Source organism: Pseudophryne corroboree, chromosome 4 (assembly GCF_028390025.1).
Source record: "Pseudophryne corroboree isolate aPseCor3 chromosome 4, aPseCor3.hap2, whole genome shotgun sequence".
Classification (NCBI taxonomy): Eukaryota; Metazoa; Chordata; class Amphibia; order Anura; family Myobatrachidae; genus Pseudophryne; species Pseudophryne corroboree.
The window spans coordinates 536,920,894-536,946,167 of record NC_086447.1 but is presented as its reverse complement, the minus strand read 5'-3'; the positions used below and the strand labels follow the sequence as shown (position 1 = coordinate 536,946,167).

Below are 25,274 nucleotides of genomic sequence, written 5' to 3'. Positions count from 1 at the left end.
TAAAATGATATGCAGCATGCCTATATTCTGTGTGTAGCATTTCATATGCAGATACAGCCACAGTCTCACACAGTATATAGGCATGCTACATATCATTTTAATCAGCAGAAGCTGCTTGTGCATCCTAGCCACATAGCAATGCAAATAAGCTGCATTTTCATAAAAAAAAGGTGCCCGACGTTAGCATTGAGGCAAGATTTATGAGGACACATCTGTAGCCAAGCAGAGGCAGAGGTCACAGTGTTAGTGGCAGTGTGAGGGCTGTGTGCATGTGAGTGGGTTGGTTGTGCAGTAGTGTAAGGAGCATTATGTGTGTCATGTAAAAAAAATGCATTAATAATGTCACGTGCAACATATGTGTAAGGGGCACTATGTGTGTCATGTGTATAAGGGCATTAATAATGTGCGGCATATGTGTAACGGTACTACTGTATGTGTGTCATTATGTGTATAGGGGCACTAATAATGTGCAGCAAATGTGCAGGGGGCACTATGTGTGTCATTATGTGTATAAGGGCATTAATAATGTGCGGCATATGTGTAAGGGACATTATGTGTAAAAGGGCATTAATAAAAGTTGTCACAATGTGTAAGGCACATTATGTTTATAAGGACCTTAATAATGTGTTTCATATGTGTAAGGGGCATTACTCTGTGGCATTATGTGTATAAGGTGCTCTACTATGTGGCGTTGCGTATAGAAAGGGCACTACTGTGTCATCTAATGTGAATAAAGAGCAATAGGGTGTGGTGTAATGTGAATAAGGAGCAATTCAGAGTGATGAAATGTGAATAAGGGTCTCTAATGTGAGGAGTAACGTTTATAAGGTAAAGTGATACTACTGTGGGATGTAATATGAATTATGAACATATTGCATGATCAAATGTGAATAAAGTACAGTACTGTGTGGCATAATTGGAATTGGGGGTACTATTGTGTGGCCATGCCCATTTGCCAGCAAAAACACACCCCTTTTTGGGCTGAGCACCAAATGTGCGAACTGTTCCTATTTAAAATATAGGGGGTACAAACACCAAAATAAGGACTGCTATGGGTGAGGGGTGATGGTGCTGGGAAAGAGGTGCAAGGTCAGAGGCAGAACCAGCGGTGGTACTAGGGGGCACCAGCCAAAATCTTGCCTAGGGCATCATATTGGTTAAGGCCGGCTCTGGCGTCAACTATACAGTTTCTTCTTTCTTCTCCCTTCAACCCTACCCTGCAGGCAGCCTGGAGTCTGATGCAGCAGCAACTGGCGCCTGTGAGCTGCTGGTCCCGCTCTTTAGGAAGCCCCACCCCCTGACTGGCGTGCGGTTTTACCTACACATTTTATACTTGCAAATGTCTCCCTAATGTAGAAAACGGGGTTAAAACCCCTTTTCCATGCCAGTATGGAAGTATGCAGCGGGCAGCGCAGCCCAGCGTGCCTGCCGCACCTTTATGCTGACATTGAACCGGAGAACCGCTAACTGGGTCCCCCATTTAGTACTCAACACTCTAGTGTCTTCAGCTTTGTTAAGGGTGGTGGCATGCTGCTGGGAGTGCACGCACACCCTGAGGGTATGCGAAATACCACCTCAGGAGCTATGTCCCATCAGCGGGGATCTGGACCATTAACCCTTCAAGAGGTTGGTACCGGTCCGTCCCCTTTAATCTCTCCCCCCTTCCTTTCTCTAAGTCCCATGACACAGGCAGACTGGTGCCAACCAGTGCTACCTGAAAATAATAAACAAAGAACAAAGTCTGAAGAAAACGCTCTGGAGATCCAGAGAATGCCACCAGTTCCTTGGGCACATTTTTCTAAACTGAGTATGCAAGAGGGGCATAGAGGGGAGGAGCAAGCACACTGAACAAATATTAAAGTGCCATGGCTCCAATGGACCCCATCTATACCCCATGGTACTAAGACCATCCCAGTATCCCCTAGGACGTTAGAGAAAATAAGAATTTACTTACCGATAATTCTATTTCTCGTAGTCCGTAGTGGATGCTGGGGACTCCGTCAGGACCATGGGGAATAGCGGCTCCGCAGGAGACAGGGCACAAAAAGTAAGCTTTTAGGATCACATGGTGTGTACTGGCTCCTCCCCCCATGACCCCCCCTCCAAGCCTCAGTTAGGTACTGTGCCCGGACGAGCGTACACAATAAGGAAGGATATTGAACCCCGGGTAAGACTCATACCAGCCACACCAATCACACCGTATAACTTGTGATCTGAACCCAGTTAACAGTATGACAAACGTAGGAGCCTCTGAACAGACGGCTCACAACAAATAACAACCCGATTTTTTTTGTAACAATAACTATGTACAAGTATTGCAGACAATCCGCACTTGGGATGGGCGCCCAGCATCCACTACGGACTACGAGAAATAGAATTATCGGTAAGTAAATTCTTATTTTCTCTAACGTCCTAAGTGGATGCTGGGGACTCCGTCAGGACCATGGGGATTATACCAAAGCTCCCAAACGGGCGGGAGAGTGCGGATGACTCTGCAGCACCGAATGAGAGAACTCAAGGTCCTCCTCAGCCAGGGTATCAAATTTGTAGAATTTTGCAAACGTGTTTGCCCCTGACCAAGTAGCAGCTCGGCAGAGTTGTAATGCCGAGACTCCCCGGGCAGCCGCCCAGGATGAGCCCACTTTCCTTGTGGAATGGGCCTTGACAGATTTAGGTTGTGGCAAGCCTGCCACAGAATGTGCAAGTTGAATTGTGCTACAAATCCAACGAGCAATCGTCTGCTTAGAAGCAGGAGCACCCATCTTGTTGGGTGCATACAATATAAGCAGTGAGTCAGACTTTCTGACTCCAGCCGTTCTTGAAATATATATTTTCAATGCCCGGACCACGTCCAACAACTTGGAATCCTCCAACTCGTTAGTAGCCGCAGGCACCACAATAGGCTGGTTCAGGTGAAACGCTGACACCACCTTAGGCAGAAAATGAGGACGCGTCCGCAGTTCTGCCCTGTCCGTATGGAAAATCAGATATGGGCTCTTATATGATAAAGCCGCCAATTCTGATACTCTCCTGGCTGAAGCCAGGGCCAGTAGCATGGTCACTTTCCATGTAAGATACTTCATCTCCACCGATTTGAGCGGCTCAAACCAATGGGATTTTAGAAAATCCAAGACTACATTAAGATCCCACGGTGCCACTGGGGGCACAACCGGGGGCTGTATATGTAGTACTCCTTTTACAAAAGTCTGGACTTCAGGAACTGAAGCCAATTCTTTCTGGAAGAAAATCGACAGGGCCGAAATTTGAACCTTAATGGACCCCAATTTGAGGCCCATAGACAATCCTGTTTGCAGGAAATGTAGGAATCGACCCAGTTGAAATTCCTCCGTGGGGGCCTTCCTGGCCTCACACCACGCAACATATTTCCTCCAAATGCGGTGATAATGTTGTGCAGTCACCTCCTTCCTGGCCTTTACCAGTGTAGGAATGACCTCTTCCGGAATGCCTTTTTCCTTTAGAATTCGGCGTTCAACCGCCATGCCGTCAAACGCAGCCGCGGTAAGTCTTGGAATAGACACGGTCCCTGCTGAAGCAGGTCCCGTCTTAGAGGTAGAGGCCACGGATCCTCCGTGAGCATCTCTTGAAGTTCCGGGTACCAAGTTCTTCTTGGCCAATCCGGAGCCACTAGTATCGTTCTTACTCCCTTTTGCCGTATAATTCTCAGTACTTTTGGTATGAGAGGCAGAGGAGGGAACACATACACTGACTGGAACACCCACGGTGTTACCAGAGCGTCCACAGCTATTGCCTGAGGATCTCTTGACCTGGCGCAATACCTGTCCAGTTTTTTGTTGAGGCGGGACGCCATCATATCCACCATTGGTTTTTCCCAACGGTTCACAATCATGTGGAAGACTTCTGGATGAAGTCCCCACTCTCCCGGGTGTAGATCGTGTCTGCTGAGGAAGTCTTCTTCCCAGTTGTCCACTCCCGGAATGAATACTGCTGACAGTGCTATCACATGATCTTCCGCCCAGCGAAGAATCCTTGCAGCTTCTGCCATTGCTGTCCTGCTTCTTGTGCCGCCCTGTCTGTTTACGTGGGCGACTGCCGTGATGTTGTCCGACTGGATCAACACCGGCTGACCCTGAAGCAGGGGTTTTGCCAGACTTAGAGCATTGTAAATCGCTCTTAGCTCCAGTATATTTATGTGAAGAGACATCTCCAGGCTTGACCATACTCCCTGGAAGTTTCTTCCTTGTGTGACCGCTCCCCAGCCTCTCAGACTGGCATCCGTGGTCACCAGGACCCAGTCCTGTATGCCGAATCTGCGGCCCTCTAACAGATGAGCACTCTGCAACCACCACAGAAGAGACACCCTTGTCCGTGGCGATAAGGTTATCCGCTGATGCATCTGCAGATGCGATCCGGACCATTTGTCCAGCAGATCCCACTGAAAAGTTCGTGCGTGGAATCTGCCGCATGGAATCGCTTCGTAAGAAGCCACCATCTTTCCCAGGACTCTTGTGCATTGATGCACAGACACTGTCCCTGGTTTTAGGAGGTTCCTGACAAGTTCGGATAGCTCCCTGGCTTTCTCCTCCGGAAGAAACACCTTTTTCTGAACCGTGTCCAGAATCATTCCCAGGAACAGCAGACGTGTCGTCGGGGTCAACTGAGATTTTGGAAAATTCAGAATCCACCCGTGTTGTTGCAGCACTAGTTGGGTTAGTGCTACTCCGTCTTCCAGCTGTTCTCTGGATCTTGCCCTTATCAGGAGATCGTCCAAGTAAGGGATAATTAATACGCCTCTTCTTCGTAGAAGGATCATCATTTCGGCCATTACCTTGGTAAAGACCCGAGGTGCCGTGGACAATCCAAACGGCAGCGTCTGAAACTGATAATGACAGTTTTGCACCACGAACCTGAGGTACCCTTGATGTGAAGGGCAAATTGGGACATGCAGGTAAGCGTCCTTTATGTCCAGGGACACCATAAAGTCCCCTTCTTCCAGATTCGCTATCACTGCTCTGAGTGACTCCATCTTGAACTTGAATTTTTGTATGTACAGGTTCAAAGATTTGAGATTTAGAATAGGTCTTACCGAGCCGTCCGGCTTCGGTACCACAAATAGCGTGGAGTAATACCCCTTTCCCTGTTGTAGGAGGGGTACCTTGACTATCACCTGCTGAGCAAACAGCTTGTGAATGGCTTCCAATACCGTCGCCCTGTCTGAGGGAGACGTTGCCAAAGCAGACTTTAGGAACCGGCGAGGGGGAGACTTCTCGAATTCCAACCTGTAACCCTGAGATACTACCTGTAGAATCCAGGGGTCCACCTGTGAGCAAGCCCACTGTGCGCTGAAATTCTTGAGTCGACCCCCCACCGTTCCTGAGTCCGCTTGTAAGGCCCCAGCGTCATGCTGAGGGCTTTGCAGAACCCTGGGAGGGCTTCTGTTCCTGGGCAGGGGCTGCTTGCTGCCCTCTCTTACCCCTTCCTCTGCCCCGAGGCAGATATGACTGTCCTTTTGTCCGCTTGTTCTTATAGGAACGAAAGGACTGCGGCTGAAAAGACGGTGTCTTTTTCTGTTGGGAGGGGGTCTGAGGTAAAAAAGTGGATTTTCCGGCAGTTGCAGTAGCCACCAGATCCGATAGACCGACGCCAAATAATTCCTCCCCTTTATACGGCAATACTTCCATATGTCATTTGGAATCCGCATCACCTGACCACTGTCGCGTCCATAAACTCCTTCTGGCAGATATGGACATCGCATTTACTCTCGATGCCAGAGTGCAAATATCTCTCTGCGCATCTCGCATATAAAGGAAAGCATCCTTTAATTGCTCTATAGTCAATAAAATACTGTTCCTATCCAGGGTATCAATATTTTCAGTCAGGGAATCCAACCAGACGACCCCAGCACTGCACATCCAGGCTGAGGCGATGGCTGGTCGCAGTATAACACCAGTATGAGTGTATATACTTTTCAGGGTAGTTTCCAGCCTCCTATCAGCTGGATCCTTGAGGGCGGCCGTATCAGGAGACGGTAACGCCACTTGTTTTGATAAGCGTGTGAGCGCCTTATCCACCCTAGGGGGTGTTTCCCAGCGCGCCCTAACCTCTGGCGGGAAAGGGTATAATGCTAATAACTTTTTTGAAATTAGCATTTTTCTATCTGGGTTAACCCACGCTTCATCACATACATCATTTAATTCCTCTGATTCAGGAAAAACTACAGGTAGTTTTTTCACCCCCCACATAATACCCCTTTTTGTGGTACTTGTAGTATCAGAGATATGCAAAGCCTCCTTCATTGCCGTGATCATATAACGTGTGGCCCTACTTGAAAATACGTTTGTTTCATCACCGTCGACACTAGATTCAGTGTCTGTGTCTGGGTCTGTGTCGACCGACTGAGGTAAAGGGCGCTTTACAGCCCCTGACGGTGTCTGAGACGCCTGGGCAGGTACTAACTGGTTTGCCGGCCGTCTCATGTCGTCAACTGATTTTTGTAATGTGCTGACATTATCACGTAATTCCATAAACAAAGCCATCCATTCCGGTGTCGACTCCCTGGGGGGTGACATCACCATTATCGGCAATTGCTCTGCCTCCACGCCAACATCGTCCTCATACATGTCGACACACACGTACCGACACAGCAGACACACAGGGAATGCTCTTATCGAAGACAGGACCCCACTAGCCCTTTGGGGAGACAGAGGGAGAGTTTGCCAGCACACACCCAAGCGCTATAATATATATGGGAACAACCCTATATAAGTGTTGTTCCTTATAGCCGCTTAAATATATAAAAATATCGCCAAAATATGCCCCCCCTCTCTGTTTTACCCTGTTTCTGTAGTGCAGTGCAGGGGAGAGTCCTGGGAGCCTTCCTCACAGCGGAGCTGAGCAGGAAAATGGCACTGTGTGCTGAGGAGAATAAGCCCCGCCCCCTATTCCGGCGGGCTTTTCTCCCGGAGTTCTAGACATTTGGCATGGGTTAAATACATACATATAGCCTTAATGGCTATATGTGATGTATTCTTTTGCCATAAAAGGTATTATATATATTGCTGCCCAGGGCGCCCCCAGCAGCGCCCTGCACCCTCCGTGACCGTCTGGTGTGAAGTGTGTGACAACAATGGCGCACAGCTGCAGTGCTGTGCGCTACCTTCATGAAGACTGAAGAGCCTTCTGCCGCCTGTTTCCGGACCTTCAATCTTCAGCATCTGTAAGGGGGGTCGGCGGCGCGGCTCCGGGACGAACCCCAGGGTGAGACCTGTGTTCCGACTCCCTCTGGAGCTAATGGTGTCCAGTAGCCTAAGAATCCAATCCATCCTGCACGCAGGTGAGTTGAAATTCTCTCCCCTAAGTCCCTCGATGCAGTGAGCCTGTTGCCAGCAGGACTCACTGAAAATAAAAAACCTAAAAAACTTTTTCTAAGCAGCTCTTTAGGAGAGCCACCTAGATTGCACCCTGCTCGGACGGGCACAAAAACCTAACTGAGGCTTGGAGGGGGGTCATGGGGGGAGGAGCCAGTACACACCATGTGATCCTAAAAGCTTACTTTTTGTGCCCTGTCTCCTGCGGAGCCGCTATTCCCCATGGTCCTGACGGAGTCCCCAGCATCCACTTAGGACGTTAGAGAAAAATATTTTCTCTATAGCGCGCCAGCAAGATGACAACTCTTGGTTCTTTTACAAATACACAAGATGGGCGGTCTCCAAGCGCTGCTTTTGCAATCCTTCTGTCCTGATGATCCTCAAAGAGATAACAACAATATGGCAACAAATGTTGGACTCTTCAATGTTTTATTGTTGTACCCTGTTGTTTTGCTAGAACTGACCTTTCTTCAAAACAATGCATTCACATAAAGGTTTCTTTCATCACCTCTTCTATGTATCGCAGTAAGTATGTAAGATATCCGAAAATTGGAACCCAGCTTACCTTATGGATAAGCCCTATGTGCCTCAAAAGGTATCTTTCTCCACAATGGTCTCCTCCACGTTTCCCAAAGATAAGTTCCACGTCCTCTTTATATTTAAAAAAAAAAATTTATTCTAACCACAAGCATGTGGTAAAAACAATTTAAAAATGAACAAACATAAGGGTACCCACTATAGACAGGCAAGGCCACCTCCACTTACATCCCTTAGATGGATATAGAGATAAAGTATAACACCACCAAAAAGGTGGGTATCCACATAGGTGGTAGGGTTCAAGCCTGGGGTCCTTAAACAATGCCCCAACGCGTTTCGGATGTAAATCCTTCCTCAGGGTGTAATTGTAGAAGTGACCTTCTCGGTCCTTTATACCCACTAAACATTATCACATGATCCTGCCGTCCAATGGGGTTACAGTAACATCTAAATTCATCTTTATACACAGTTAATATACCCCAAATACTGCACATGAACTGATTTCCAAACAGTGATCATACGTATATACATAAATACATATTCTTACTAAAAATCATTAAAAAATTCCTAAATTCATATTAATTGGTAATAAATAAGATCCGGTTGATAATCCAAATGATCATATATATCCCATATTAATATCATGGCTCCCGGACTATAATATCCATGTATTCACGGAGTCCTGGTTTATTAGTCCTCCCCTTCCTCTATGATGTCATTACATATTCACCGATGTTTCAGTTTGTTAGCTTTGGTAACCATGGAGATCGCACGTACTGCACGTATCTCCTGTGTCCCGGAAGGTTCCTTCCTGTGTTTGCAGTAATACGGACCCGGAAGTGTTTAAAATTTTAAAGAAACCATTTGGTCTCAAAGTCCATGTTGAGACCTTTTGGATGCAAAGTTTTTAATTCAAAGATTTTTTTCATCTCAGCTCTAGCAAGTCTCGCCTCATCATCATTCCTACACCAATTTCCCATCTCACTAGTTTTTGTGCCATTCTATGTATCAATTCAAATTGGCGTAGGAATGATGATGGTTTCTTTAAAATTTAACATAAGATTTATTATGTGATCTGACTTGATATGTATTGCATTGTAAGTAAACAATTATTCAATATAGTCTTTACAGGTTTAATGCATAGCGACTTTAACATCATAATGTAGCTATTTTGAAAATATGTATGGTTATTTCTAAGGATTGGTTTAACCAGAACATCCCATTAATCCTCTATTTTATTTCTCCCCTCGTTTGGTGTATGAGTTACGAGTGAGACTAGATGCGTTCCACGACGGTTAAGAACTCTCTTCCGTGAATGCGTGTCAAAGACCGGAAGCAATGATTGACGAACCTTTCCGTGAATTCTCTTCCGTGAATGCGTGTCAAAGACCGGAAGTAATGATTGACGAACACTTCCGGGTCCGTATTACTGCAAACACAGGAAGGAACCTTCCGGGACACAGGAGATACGTGCAGTACGTGCGATCTCCATGGTTACCAAAGCTAACAAACTGAAACATCGGTGAATATGTAATGACATCATAGAGGAAGGGGAGGACTAATAAACCAGGACTCCGTGAATACATGGATATTATAGTCCGGGAGCCATGATATTAATATGGGATATATATGATCATTTGGATTATCAACCGGATCTTATTTATTACCAATTAATATGAATTTAGGAATTTTTTAATGATTTTTAGTAAGAATATGTATTTATGTATATACGTATGATCACTGTTTGGAAATCAGTTCATGTGCAGTATTTGGGGTATATTAACTGTGTATAAAGATGAATTTAGATGTTACTGTAACCCCATTGGACGGCAGGATCATGTGATAATGTTTAGTGGGTATAAAGGACCGAGAAGGTCACTTCTACAATTACACCCTGAGGAAGGATTTACATCCGAAACGCGTTGGTGCATTGTTTAAGGACCCCAGGCTTGAACCCTACCACCTATGTGGATACCCACCTTTTTGGTGGTGTAATACTTTATCTCTATATCCATCTAAGGGATGTAAGTGGAGGTGGCCTTGCCTGTCTATAGTGGGTACCCTTATGTTTGTTCATTTTTAAATTGTTTTTACCACATGCTTGTGGTTAGAATAAAAAAAAATTTTAAATATAAAGAGGACGTGGAACTTATCTTTGGGAAACGTGGAGGAGACCATTGTGGAGAAAGATACCTTTTGAGGCACATAGGGCTTATCCATAAGGTAAGCTGGGTTCCAATTTTCGGATATCTTACATACTTACTGCGATACATAGAAGAGGTGATGAAAGAAACCTTTATGTGAATGCATTGTTTTGAAGAAAGGTCAGTTCTAGCAAAACAACAGGGTACAACAATAAAACATTGAAGAGTCCAACATATTGTTGTTATCTCTTTGAGGATCATCAGGACAGAAGGATTGCAAAAGCAGCGCTTGGAGACCGCCCATCTTGTGTATTTGTGTGTTTAAAGAAGTGGTGTTCTTTTGGACGGGTGCCAAGCTGGAGCTAGGGCGCAAGTCATTGTTTTCACTTTTTTTTTCTTGGTTCTTTTACGGTTGTTCCTAGTCTACATACTTCATCCATCTATGGCAGCACACTCACATGTATGATAGGACTACATGATATCTTCCTAATTAATACCTGGGGATTCCTATAAAGGTACAATAGTACCAACTGGTGCAGAAGATCTTTCCCTTTTATTTTTTTAAATTTTTTGAGTATTTTCCTAGCAATCAAGCAAAGAATATAAAATCAATACAAGTACTGCAGTCAATTTTAGTGGTTTACAATAAAGAATATACTTAATATCATTAAAACATTAAGCATATAAATGTTTGGTAAACAAATGAATTTACTTGTGTTTCTTGGACACCCATGGAAACTGCCAACTGTCAGATTACTTACGTGTGGACTTTCTAGTTATAGAACAGTTTTAGATTTCTTTATTATTTTTTTGTCAATTGTCTACATAGATGACACTTCTGATTGCATGGCTAAATTTGTTGTTCTGGGACCCCTTTGAGTAATACCATATCTAAACAATACGAACAGGCTGGTCGGCAAATAATAGTTGTCACGGTCCTGGTAACTAGTTTTCTCCGGGTGGTCTTCAGTATGCCGACTGCACAGTATACCGGCGCCGGAATCCCGACAGCCGGCATACCGACACTTTTTCTCCCTCGTGGGGGCCCACGACCCCCCTGGAGGGAGAATAAAATAGTGTGTCGCGCGCCACCGTGCCCGCAAGGGGCTCATTTGCGCTCTCCACGTTGTCGGTATGCCGGCGGTCGGACGCCGGTATGCTGGTCGCCGGGAGCCCGGCCGCCGGCATACCATACTACACCCGTTTTCTCCACCATGGTTTGATCTCTATTTGTGTTCATGACAGAAGGGTTTTTTTTTTTTTTTTTAACAAACCAGACAACATGACTCTGCTAGATGACTGCTGGATTTCGCGATCATTATGGTAAATGAGGGTGCCACCCCATTTCTGGATTAGAGGAGGCATGTGCACTCTTCACCAGCCAATTCATGCCAAATTCCAATCACCTACTGCTGACTTGCAGAGCTCAACACCACTAAAATGCGCTCCTAGTACAATGGCTGCCTTTACACTAAGGGGGTTATTCACCGTTAGCAAACCTTGTTAGCAAAGTTAGCAATTGGGCAAAACCATATTGCACGGCAGGTGGGGCAGATATAACGTGCAGAGAGAGTTAGATTTGGGTGGGTTATATTGTTTCTGTGCAGGGTACATACAGACTGTTTTATTTTTACACTGCAATTTAGATTTCAGTTTGAACACACCCCACCCAAATCTAAATCTTTCTGCACGTTACATTCTACACCACCTGCAGTGCAGCATGGTTTTGCCCAATTGCTGACTTATTTGGTTTGCTAACAACTCTGAATAACCCCCTAAGACCACAGTTTTCAGACCTTCTAAACCTGATCCCGGCAATCAATGAAGAGACTTCTCTAATGATTACAAAATCCTTTTGTCTGACTGTTACTACAAACACAATACAAATCAATCACCGATAGTAACTAGTGAGTGCCTAATCTAGCTTCACTTTGAGATTTTTCCCCTATAATATTAATTGGAGGCACTACTGCGTGGCATACTAAAAAGGGAAGGCACTAATGTGTGGCACATTATGAATTGGGGTCACTAGTGTGGGACATATTAAAATGGAGGCACTACTGTGTGGCATACTATGAATTTGAATTGGACACCCTACTGTGTGGCGTACTTAAATGGAGAAACTACTGTCACATACTATGAATTGGTGGCACTACTGTATGGCATACTATGCATTTTGGGCACTATGGTGTGGCACGGCCACTAAAGGGAAAGAAAAAGCCATAGAAGGATGGAAGACTTTTGTTTATAACCCTGATCATAAAGCTTGCAATGAACTATGTACCAAACCCAACCAAACAGATTACGGCGTTATTAACAAGAACACTGTACAGTTATATAGATTATCATGTTTTGACCTAACCTGGATCTTATCACAATCACAGCACACTAACCTAAATTAAAAACATTTGTTACCTCCATCAAGACTCCTGGAAACACGTTTGCTTGAGGTGCGTTCAAAATATGGAGCTGGCCTGTCTATTCTCGTGCTTGCTTCACGTGTTTGTGCCTGTGTTCGGCCACTGTAACGAAACTTAGATCCCAGAGTCAAGAACTTGGCCTTTGGCGGCTGTTCTGGTGAGGAGAGCCTGTTAAGTATAGCACATATCAAATATGTTCTACTAGCTCTATTTAAGATCATGTTTTGTTTTTATTTGGTAAAATAAGCAGTTTATTGTTTACTTATAAAATCTCAACTTCACATTTTCGTCTGGAGAATAGCATTCTGTAAATAAGTTATAAACTTACATACTGCAAGAAATACCTTTACAAATTCAAGGGTAACATATGTCTACTTATTATAGATTCTAAAGTGACACTGTTTTACAGACGTGTTTCAGGTTCTACACTTGGTGCTTTTAAGACAAAACAGGAAGTCATGAACAGCTGGAGTGCTATTGTGGTTGACATTAATTGTTGCCTGCTAGCGGAAACAATAGACTGAATAAAAGCAACAAATGAAATAAATTAGCAAATGAGTTTCTTTCGCAGCACACAATTTCTAAAGCCAGAAAACATAATAATCTGGGTTTTGTTTTACTTTGGCTCAATTAGGTATTAAAAGTATGTAGCCATCTGACAGGGAATATTTAAAAATGACAAATGTGATAAAATGTGAAGTATGTTTCATGAAAATCTAAGGGAGCGATTCAATTGTATGTTTAGGTGCTGGCCACTAGGTGGTGCACAACAGCAGAAAATAAATTGTACTGCTGTTGGGCTCGATTACCGCCGCCACCGTCATTCCTGCTTGAAGCAGCCTGAGATGCAGAGTAGAAATGTGCCAAGTGTCCCCTTTGGGTGCCCTGTGCTGCGGGGACTACTTTAGACAGGATTAGCTGCTATTTGTGGCTAAACACAGTCTATTTGGGGACTTAAAGTAATGGGCATCCCAATCAGAGCAACAATTGAATTGCTCTGATGGGTGTCGCCCATAAAAAAATAAATAAGATATTAATTACTGGTAAATCTATTTCTCGTAGTCCGTAGTGGATGCTGGGGACTCCGTAAGGACCATGGGGAATAGACGGGCTCCGCAGGAGACAGGGCACTTTAAGAAAGAATTTGGATACTGGTGTGCTCTGGCTCCTCCCTCTATGTCCCTCCTCTAGACCTCAGTTAAAGAAACTGTGCCCGGAAGAGCTGACAGTACAAGGAAAGGATTTTGGAATCCAGGGCAAGACTCATACCAGCCACACCAATCACACCGTATATAACTCGTGATAAACTAACCCAGTTAACAGTATGAACAACAATAGAACATCAGATCAACCTTGATGCAACTATAACATAACCCTTATGTAAGCAATAACTATATACAAGCATTGCAGAAAAAGTACGCACTTGGGACGGGCGCCCAGCATCCAATACGGACTACGAGAAATAGATTTACCGGTAAGTAAAATCTTATTTTCTCTAACGTTCTAGTGGATGCTGGGGACTCCGTAAGGACCATGGGGATTATACCAAAGCTCCTAAACGGGCGGGAGAGTGCGGATAACTCTGCAGCACCGAATGAGCAAACACAAGGTCCTCCTCAGCCAGGGTATCAAACTTGTAGAACTTTGCAAAAGTGTTTGAACCCGACCAAGTAGCTGCTCGGCAAAGCTGTAATGCCGAGACCCCTCGGGCAGCCGCCCAAGAGGAGCCCACCTTCCTTGTGGAATGGGCTTTTACTGATTTTGGCAGCGGCAATCCCGGCGCAGAATGAGCCTGCTGAATCGTGTTACAGATCCAGCGAGCAATAGTTTGCTTTGAAGCAGGAGCACCCAGCTTGTTGGGTGCATACAGGATAAACAGTGACTCAGTTTCCTGACTCTAGCCGTTCCGGCTACATAAACCTTCAAAGTCCTGACCACATCTAGTAACTCGGAATCCTCCAAGTCACGAGTAGCCACAGGCACCACAATAGGTTGGTTCATATGAAAAGATGACACCACTTTTGGCAGAAATTGCAGACAGGTCCGCAATTCCGCCCTGTCAATATGGAAAACCAGATAGGGGCTTTTATGTGACAAAGCCGCCAATTCTGACACACGCCTGGCTGAAGCCAAGGCTAATAGCATGACCACCTTCCACGTGAGAAATTTTAACTCCACGGTTTTAAGTGGCTCAAACCAGTGTGACTTCAGGAAACTCAACACCACGTTAAGATCCCAAGGTGCCACTGGAGGCACAAAAGGGGGCTGAATATGCAGCACTCCCTTTACAAACGTCTGAACTTCAGGAAGAGAAGCCAGTTCTTTTTGAGAGAAAATGGATAGGGCCGAAATCTGGACCTTAATGGAACCCAATTTTAGGCCCAAAGTCACTCCCAACTGTAGGAAGTGAAGGAAACGGCCCAGCTGGAATTCCTCCGTAGGGGCATTCCTGGCCTCACACCAAGCAACATATTTTCGCCATATACGGTGATAATGTTTAGCCGTCACGTCCTTCCTAGCCTTTATCAGCGTAGGAATAACCTCACCCGGAATGCCTATCTCTGCCTGGATCCGGCGTTCAACCGCCATGCCGTCAAACGCAGCCTCGGTAAGTCTTGGAACAGACAGGGCCCCTGTTGCAACAAGTCATGTCTTAGAGGCAGAGGCCATGGGTCCTCTGTGAGCATTTCTTGCAGCTCTAAATACCAAGTCCTTCTTGGCCAATCCGGAACAATGAGAATTGTTCTCACTCCTCTTATTCTTATGATTCTCAGTACCTTGGGTATGAGAGGAAGAGGAGGAAATACATAGACCGACTGGAACACCCACGGTGTCACTAGAGCGTCTACAGCTATCGCCTGAGGGTCTCTTGACCTGGCGCAATACCTCTGTAGCTTTTTGTTGAGGCGGGATGCCATCATCTCTACTCGTGGCAGTTGCCACCGACTTGCAATCTGCGTGAAGACTTCTTGATGAAGTCCCCACTCTCTCGGGTGGAGGTCGTGCCTGCTGAGGAAGTCTGCTTCCCAGTTGTCCACTCCCGGAATGAACACTGCTGACAGTGCACTTACGTGATTCTCCGCCCAGCGAAGAATTCTGGTGGCTTCCGCCATCGCCACCTTGCTCCTTGTGCCGCCTTGGCGGTTTACATGAGCCACTGCGGTGATGTTGTCTGACTGAACCAGCACCGGTCGGTCGCGAAGCAGGGTCTCAGTTTGACGTAGGGCGTTGTATATTGCCCTTAGTTCCAGGATGTTGATGTGAAGACAAGTCTCCTGACTTGACCACAGACCTTGGAAATTTCTTCCCTGTGTGACTGCTCCCCACCCTCGGAGGCTTGCGTCCGTGGTCACCAGGACCCAGTCTTGAATGCCAAATCTGCGGCCCTCGAGAAGGTGAGCACTCTGCAGCCACCACAGGAGAGACACCCTGGCCCTGGGGGACAGGGTGATCAGCCGATGCATCTGTAGATGTGATCCGGACCACTTGTCCAACAGATCCCATTGGAAGGTCCTCGCATGGAACCTGCCGAAGGGAATGGCCTCATATGACGCCACCATCTTTCCCAGGACTCGCGTGCAGTGATGCACCGACACCTGTTTTGGTTTTAATAGGTCTCTGACCAGTGTCATGAGCTCCTGAGCCTTCTCCATCGGGACACAAGCCCTCTTCTGGTCTATGTCCAGAATCATGCCCAGGAAGGGCAGACGAGTCGTAGGAATCAACCGCGACTTCGGAATATTTAGAATCCAGCCGTGCTGTTGTAACACTTCCCGAGAGCGTGCTACGCTGATCAGCAACTGCTCTCTGGACCTCGCCTTTATGAGGAGATCGTCCAAGTATGGGATAATTGTGACCCCTTGCTTTCGCAGAAGCACCATCATTTCCGCCATTACCTTGGTAAATATTCTCGGTGCCGTGGAGAGACCAAACGGCAACGTCTGGAATTGGTAATGACAATCCTGTACCACAAATCTGAGGTACGCCTGATGAGGTGGATAAATGGGGACATGAAGGTAAGCATCCTTTATGTCCAGAGACACCATAAAGTCCCCCCCCTTCCAGGCTTGCGATGACCGCTCTGAGCGATTCCATCTTGAACTTGAACCTTTTCAGGTATATGTTCAGGGATTTTAAATTCAATATGGGTCTGACCGAACCGTCCGGTTTCGGTACCACAAACATGGTCGAATAGTAACCCCTTCCCTGTTGAAGGAGGGGAACCTTTACCACCACCTGCTGAAGATACAATTTGTGAATTGCAGCTAACACTATTTCCCTCTCTAAGGGGGAAGCTGGCAGGGCCGATTTGAGGTAACGGTGAGGGGGCATCTCTTCGAATTCCAGCTTGTATCCCTGAGACACAATCTCTATAGCCCAGGGATCAACCTGGGAGTGAACCCACTTGTGGCTGAAATTTCGGAGACGCGCCCCCACCGGGCCTAGCTCCGCCTGTGGAGCCCCAGCGTCATGCGGTGGATTTAGTGGAAGCCGGGGAGGACTTCTGTTCCTGGGAACTAGCTGTATTGTACAGCTTCTTTCCTCTACCCCTGCCTCTGGCAAGAAAGGACGCACCTCGGACTTTCTTGCCTTTTTGTGATCGAAAGGACTGCATTTGGTAATACGGTGCTTTCTTAGGTTGTGAGGGAACATATGGCAAAAAATTTGACTTTCCAGCCGTAGCAGTGGAGACCAGGTCCGAGAGACCGTCCCCAAACAATTCCTCGCCCTTGTAAGGTAAAACCTCCATGTGCCTTTTTGAGTCGGCATCGCCTGTCCACTGCCGAGTCCACAGGATCCTTCTGGCAGAAATAGACATTGCATTTATTCTAGAGCCCAGTAGGCTAATGTCTCTTTGAGCATCTCTCATATATAGGACAGCGTCTTTTATATGCCCCAGGGTCAGTATTATAGTATCCTTGTCCAAGGTATCAAGTTAAGGTATCTTATAACTCAGATAAGGTATCTGTCCAAGCTGCTACAGCACTACACATCCAGGCCGACGCAATCGCCGGCCTTAGTAGGGTACCTGAATGTGTATAAATGGACTTCAGGATACCCTCCTGCTTTCTATCCGCAGCATCTTTTAGGGTGGCCGTATCCTGTGACGGTAGGGCTACCCTCTTGGATAAGCGTGTTAAAGCTTTGTCTACCCTCGGGGAGGATTCCCAGCGTAACCTGTCCGTTGGCGGGAAAGGATACGCCATAAGCATCCGTTTGGAAATCTGCAGTTTTCTATCTGGAGATTCCCAAGCCTTTTCACATAACTCATTTAACTCATGTGAAGGGGGAAAGGTCACCTCTTGCCTTTTTTCCCCATACATATAAACCCTCTTGTCAGGGACTGGGGTTTCCTCTGTGATGTGCAACACATCTTTCATTGCTATAATCATGTAACGAATGGCTTTAGCCATTTTAGGCTGTAACTTTGCATCATCGCCATCGACATTGGGGTCAGAATCCGTGTCGACATCTGTGTCAACAATTTGGGATAGTGGGCGCTTCTGAGACCCTGACGGCCTCTGCGACATAGGATCAGGCATGGGCTGAGACCCCGGCTGTCCCAAGGCTTCAGCTTTATCCAACCTTTTATGCAAGGAAGTAACATTATCATTTAAAGCCTTCCACATATCCATCCAATCGGGTGTCGGCGCCGTCGGCAGCGACCCCACATTCATTTGTTCCCGCTGTTTCCACATAGCCTTCCTCGTCAAACATGCCGACACAAGCGTACCGACACACCACGCACACAGGGGATGCTCTATTTGAAGACAGTTCCCCCACAAGGCCTTTTGGAGAGACAGAGAGAGTATGTCAGCACACACCCCAGCGCTATATGTCCCAGGAATCACACAGTAACTTAGTGTTAACCCAGTAGCTGCTGTATATCTGTTTTTGCGCCAAATTTATGTGCCCCCCCTCTCTTTTTACCCTCTTCTACCGTGATTCTGCAGGGGAGAGCCTGGGGAGCTTTCTCTCAGCGGAGCTGTGGAGAGAAAATGGCGCTGGTGAGTGCTGAGGAAGAAGCCCCGCCCCCTCAGCGGCGGGCTTCTGTCCTGCGTTTCTGTGTAAAAATATGGCGGGGGCCCTTGCATATATACAGTGCCCAACTGTATATATGCTACTTTTGCCAAGAGGTCTCTAATTGCTGCCCAGGGCGCCCCCTCCCCCCCCCCCCCCCCCCTGCACCCTACAGTGACCGGAGTATGTGGGTTTAGTGTGGGAGCAATGGCGCATAGCTGCAGTGCTGTGCGCTACCTCATATGAAGACTGGAGTCTTCTGCCGCCGATTTCAAAGTCTTCTTGCTTCTGACACCGGCTTCCGTCTTCTGGCTCTGCGAGGGGGGCGGCGGCGCGGCTCCGGGATCGGACGACCAAGGGTGCGATCCGGTGTACGATCCCTCTGGAGCTAATGGTGTCCAGTAGCCTAAGAAGCAGGACCTATCTTCAGTGAGTAGGGCTGTTTCTCTCCCCTCAGTCCCACGTAGCAGAGAGCCTGTTGCCAGCAGATCTCTCTGAAAATAAAAAAAAACTTAACAAAATACTTTCTTTCTAGCAAGCTCAGGAGAGCTCACTAAGTAGCACCCAGCTCGTCCGGGCACAGATTCAAACTGAGGTCTGGAGGAGGGACACAGAGGGAGGAGCCAGAGCACACCAGTATCCAAATTCTTTCTTAAAGTGCCCTGTCTCCTGCGGAGCCCGTCTATTCCCCATGGTCCTTACGGAGTCCCCAGCATCTACTAGGACGTTAGAGAAAAATTACATTTGATTCACACCGTAAGATTCTTATCAGCACTCTTTTCACTCATGTCACTTTAAATTATAAAGTCAATACATGACATAGAATTTCTTTCCAAATTCTGACAAGTATTTGTATATGCATTAGTAAAATGAATATCCTTCTTAATCCAAGACAAAAGTCTCCATGAAAACCTACAGTATATGGGCAATTTCGGTTTCGTACATTTTATACCCTACCAGTCTTTATTAGCATCACAATGATTAAAATTCCTGAAATATGACCATAAAAGCACCCTAAAACTAATGGGCCCAACACACTGGCAGATCCACCGCCGAGCAGATACGGCCAACGGGCGACCCGGCGGCAGGGGAGAGGGGGGGAGGTGACAGTGGAGTGAAGTTTCTTCACTCCCTCCTTCACCCGGCTCCATAGCAATGCATGCGAATATGGACAATCTCGTCCATATTTGCCTGCATGCATAAGCGACAGGGCACCAACGATTAACGAGCGCGGGGGGCGCGCATCGTTAATCGATGGTGCCTACACACTGCATTTCATCTGCCAGAGTGTAGGGCCCTTAACAGTTGAACAGTTATACCCCTTTTCCACTAGTGATGCGGGTCGCAGCCGGGGGCCTGACACGGTTGCTACTCGGCTGCGACCCGCATCAGAGCCCCCTTTCCCACTGCACTCACCAACCCGGCATATTGCCGGGTTGGTGACGCGGCGCTGGGTGATCACATGATCTCCCAGCGCCGCCCTTCCATACACTGAACGGGAGCCGTGTCGCATCGACGCGGCTTCCGTTTACACTGCACTTGATCCGGATTTTTGCAGAGGGAGCAGTTTCCACTAGCAAAAAACACTGGTAAATGCCCACCCCCGTGCATTTACCCGTGTTTTTTGAGCTAATGGAAAAGGGGTATTAGCTTCTGTGCCTTTCAGTGACTGATTTTCAAAAAATGATACAAGACCTATAAAAATAAAATCTACAAATAGTATTACGGCTAAATAGTAGTATTCTATCTGAACGCAAATGTTTATTAAAGTTTATGAAATATGTTCTTTATACGGAGTACAAATGTTTCTAGGTATGTTGTATTCTTATGTTTATGTATGATGAAGAAATACCCAATTTTTGAGTTAAATAACAAATAGGTGCTGGAAAATTGAAACCCCACAGAAATTAGAAAATAAGATTTTACTTACCGATAAATCTATTTCTCGTAGTCCGTAGTGGATGCAGGGGACTCCGTCAGGACCATGGGGATTAGCGGCTCCGCAGGAGACAGGGCACAAAAATAAAGCTTTAGGATCAGGTGGTGTGCACTGGCTCCTCCCCCTATGACCCTCCTCCAAGCCTCAGTTAGGATACTGTGCCCGGACGAGCGTACACAATAAGGAAGGATTTTGAATCCCGGGTAAGATTCAAACCAGCCACACCAATCACACCGTACAACTTGTGATCTGAACCCAGTTAACAGTATGACAAACGTAGGAGCCTCTGAACAGACGGCTCACAACAATAACAACCCGATTTTTTTGTAACAATAACTATGTACAAGTATTGCAGACAATCCGCACTTGGGATGGGCGCCCAGCATCCACTACGGACTACGAGAAATAGATTTATCGGTAAGTAAAATCTTATTTTCTCTGACGTCCTAGTGGATGCTGGGGACTCCACCAAAGCTCCCAAACGGGCGGGAGAGTGCGGATGACTCTGCAGCACCGAATGAGAGAACTCCAGGTCCTCTTTAGCCAGGGTATCAAATTTGTAGAATTTTACAAACGTGTTCTCCCCCGACCACGTAGCTGCTCGGCAGAGTTGTAATGCCGAGACCCCTCGGGCAGCCGCCCAGGATGAGCCCACCTTCCTTGTGGAATGGGCCTTGATAGATTTAGGCTGTGGCAGGCCTGCCACAGAATGTGCAAGTTGAATTGTGCTACAAATCCAACGAGCAATCGTCTGCTTAGAAGCAGGAGCACCCAGCTTGTTGGGTGCATACAGTATAAACAGCGAGTCAGATTTTCTGACTCCAGCCGTCCTTGAAATATATATTTTCAATGCCCTGACAACGTCCAGCAACTTGGAATCCTCCAAATCGCTAGTAGCCGCAGGCACCACAATAGGCTGGTTCAGGTGAAACGCTGACACCACCTTAGGCAGAAAATGAGGACGCGTCCGCAGTTCTGCCCTGTCCGAATGGAAAATCAGATATGGGCTTTTATACGATAAAGCCGCCAATTCTGACACTCTCCTGGCTGAAGCCAGGGCCAGTAGCATGGTTACTTTCCATGTAAGATATTTCAAATCCACCGATTTGAGTGGCTCAAACCAATGGGATTTGAGAAAATCCAAAACTACATTAAGGTCCCACGGAGCCACTGGGGGCACAACCGGGGGCTGTATATGTAGTACTCCTTTTACAAAAGTCTGGACTTCAGGAACTGAAGCCAATTCTTTCTGGAAGAAAATTGACAGGGCCGAAATTTGAACCTTAATGGACCCCAATTTGAGGCCCATAGACAATCCTGTTTGCAGGAAATGTAGGAATCGACCCAATTGAAATTTCTCCGTGGGGGCCTTCCTGGCCTCACACCACGCAACATATTTTCTCCAAATGCGGTGATAATGTTGTGCAGTCACCTCCTTCCTGGCTTTTACCAGTGTAGGAATGACCTCTTCCGGAATGCCTTTTTCCCTTAGAATTCGGCGTTCAACCGCCATGCCGTCAAACGCAGCCGCGGTAAGTCTTGGAATAGACACGGTCCCTGCTGAAGCAGGTCCCGTCTTAGAGGTAGCGGCCACGGATCTTCCGTGAGCATCTCCTGAAGTTCCGGGTACCAAGTTCTTCTTGGCCAATCCGGAGCCACGAGTATCGTTCTTACTCCCCTTTGCCGTATAATTCTCAGTACTTTTGGTATGAGAGGCAGAGGAGGAAACACATACACTGACTGGAACACCCACGGTGTTACCAGAGCGTCCACAGCTATTGCCTGAGGGTCTCTTGACCTGGCGCAATACCTGTCCAATTTTTTGTTGAGGCGAGACGCCATCATGTCCACCTTTGGTTTTTCCCAACGGTTCACAATCATGTGGAAAACTTCTGGATGAAGTCCCCACTCTCCCGGGTGTAGATCGTGTCTGCTGAGGAAGTCTGCTTCCCAGTTGTCCACTTCCGGAATGAACACTGCTGACAGTGCTATCACATGATCTTCCGCCCAGCGAAGAATCCTTGCAGCTTCTGCCATTGCTCTCCTGCTTCTTGTGCCGCCCTGTCTGTTTACGTGGGCGACTGCCGTGATGTTGTCCGACTGGATCAACACCGGCTGACCCTGAAGCAGGGGTTTTGCCAGGCTTAGAGCATTGTAAATCGCTCTTAGCTCCAGTATATTTATGTGAAGAGACATCTCCAGGCTTGACCATACTCCCTGGAAGTTTCTTCCCTGTGTGACCGCTCCCCAGCCTCTCAGACTGGCATCCGTGGTCACCAGGACCCAGTCCTGTATGCCGAATCTGCGGCCCTCTAACAGATGAGCACTTTGCAACCACCACAGAAGAGACACTCTTGTCCGTGGCGATAAGGTTATCCGCTGATGCATCTGCAGATGTGATCCGGACCATTTGTCCAGCAGATCCCACTGAAAAGTTCTTGCGTGGAATCTGCCGAATGGAATCGCTTCGTAAGAAGCCACCATCTTTCCCAGGACTCTTGTGCATTGATGCACAGACACTTTCCCTGGTTTTAGGAGGTTCCTGACAAGTTCGGATAACTCCCTGGCTTTCTCCTCCGGAAGAAACACCTTTTTCTGAACCGTGTCCAGAATCATTCCCAGGAACAGCAGACGTGTCGTCGGGGTCAATTGAGATTTTGGAAAATTCAGAATCCACCCGTGCTGTTGCAGCACTACTTGGGTTAGTGCTACTACGTCCCCCAGCTGTTCCCTGGACCTTGCCCTTATCAGGAGATCGTCCAAGTAAGGGATAATTAATACGCCTTTTCTTCGCAGAAGAAACATCATTTCGGCCATTACCTTGGTAAAGACCCGAGGTGCCGTGGACAATCCAAACGGCAGCGTCTGAAACTGATAATGACAGTTTTGCACCACGAACCTGAGGTACCCTTGATGTGAAGGGCAAATTGGGACATGCAGGTAAGCATCCTTGATGTCCAGGGACACCATAAAGTCCCCTTCTTCCAGATTCGCTATCACCGCTCTGAGTGACTCCATCTTGAACTTGAATTTTTGTATGTACAGGTTCAAAGATTTCAGATTTAGAATAGGTCTTACCGAGCCGTCCGGCTTCGGTACCACAAATAGTGTGGAATAACACCCCTTTCCCTGTTGTAGGAGGGGTACCTTGACTATCACCTGCTGAGAATACAGCTTGTGAATGGCTTCCAATACCGTCGCCCTGTCTGAGGGAGACGTTGGCAGAGCAGACTTTAGGAACCGGCGAGGGGGAGACTTCTCGAATTCTAACCTGTAACCCTGAGATACTATCTGCAGGATCCAGGGGTCCACCTGTGAGTGAGCCCACTGTGCACTGAAATTCTTGAGTCGACCCCCCACCGCCCCTGAGTCCGCTTGTAAAGCCCCAACGTCATGCTGAGGGCTTTGCAGAAGCCGGGGGGGGCTTCTGCTCCTGGGAAGAAGCTGCTTGGTGCACTCTCTTACCCTTTCCTTTGCCTCGGGGCAAATATGACTGTCCTTTCGCCCGCTTGTTCCTATAGGAACGAAAGGACTGCGGCTGAAAAGACGGTGTCTTTTTCTGTTGGGAGGGGACCTGAGGTAAAAAGGTGGATTTCCCGGCTGTTGCCGTGGCCACCAAATCTGATAGACCGACCCCAAATAATTCCTCCCCCTTATACGGCAATACTTCCATATGCCGTTTGGAATCCGCATCACCTGACCATTGTCGCGTCCATAAACTTCTTCTGGCAGATATGGACATCGCACTTACTCTCGATGCCAGAGTGCAAATATCCCTCTGAGCATCTCGCATATAAAGAAAAGCATCCTTTAATTGCTCTAAAGTCAATAAAATACTGTCCCTATCTAGGGTATCAATATTTTCAGTCAGGGAATCCGACCAAACCACCCCAGCACTGCACATCCATGCAGAGGCGATGGCTGGTCGCAGTATAACACCAGTATGAGTGTATATACTTTTCAGGGTAGTTTCCAGCCTCCTATCCGCTGGATCCTTGAGGGCGGCCGTTTCAGGAGACGGTAACGCCACTTGTTTAGATAAGCATGTGAGCGCCTTATCCACCCTAGGGGGTGTTTCCCAGCGCGCCCTAACCTCTGGCGGGAAAGGATATAATGCCAATAACTTCTTTGAAATTAGCAGTTTTCTATCGGGGTTAACCCACGCTCCATCACACACTTCATTCAATTCGTCTGATTCAGGAAAAACTACAGGTAGTTTTTTCAGACCCCACATAATACCCCTTTTTGTGGTACATGCAGTATCAGAGATATGCAAAGCCTCCTTCATTGCCGTGATCATATAACGTGTGGCCCTACTGGAAAATACGTTTGTTTCTTCACCGTCGACACTAGATTCGGTGTCCGTGTCTGGGTCTGTGTCGACCGACTGAGGTAAAGGGCGTTTTACAGCCCCTGACGGTGTCTGAGACGCCTGTACAGGTACTAACTGGTTTGCCGGCCGTCTCATGTCGTCAACTGATTTTTGTAATGTGCTGACATTATCACGTAATTCCATAAACAAAGCCATCCATTCCGGTGTCGACTCCCTAGGGGGTGACATCACCATTACCGGCAATTGCTCCGCCTCCACACCAACATCGTCCTCATACATGTCGACACACACGTACCGACACACAGGGAATGCTCTTATCGAAGACAGGACCCCACTAGCCCTTTGGGGAGACAGAGGGAGAGTTTGCCAGCACACACCCAAGCGCTATAAATATATAGGAACAACCCTATAGAAGTGTTGTCTCCCTTATAGCAGCTTAATATATATAAAAAAACGCCAAAAAAGTGCCCCCCCCTCTCTGTTTTACCCTGTTTCTGTAGTGCAGTGCAGGGGAGAGTCCTGGGAGCCTTCCTC

At 47.0% G+C, this 25,274-nt stretch overlaps 1 protein-coding gene across 14 annotated transcripts in view; it reads right to left on the bottom strand.

Annotated features, from left to right (window-relative positions):
* The window catches only part of EPB41L2 (erythrocyte membrane protein band 4.1 like 2), a 640,934-nt gene that overhangs the window by 130,650 nt on the left and 485,010 nt on the right, over nucleotides 1–25,274 (bottom strand). For all 14 annotated transcript variants that reach the window (XM_063917319.1, XM_063917312.1, XM_063917311.1 and 11 more), the window contains one exon: nucleotides 12,443–12,615. In XM_063917319.1, the coding sequence (XP_063773389.1) occupies nucleotides 12,443–12,615 (173 nt within the window). The remainder of the gene's footprint in view (nucleotides 1–12,442; nucleotides 12,616–25,274) is intronic.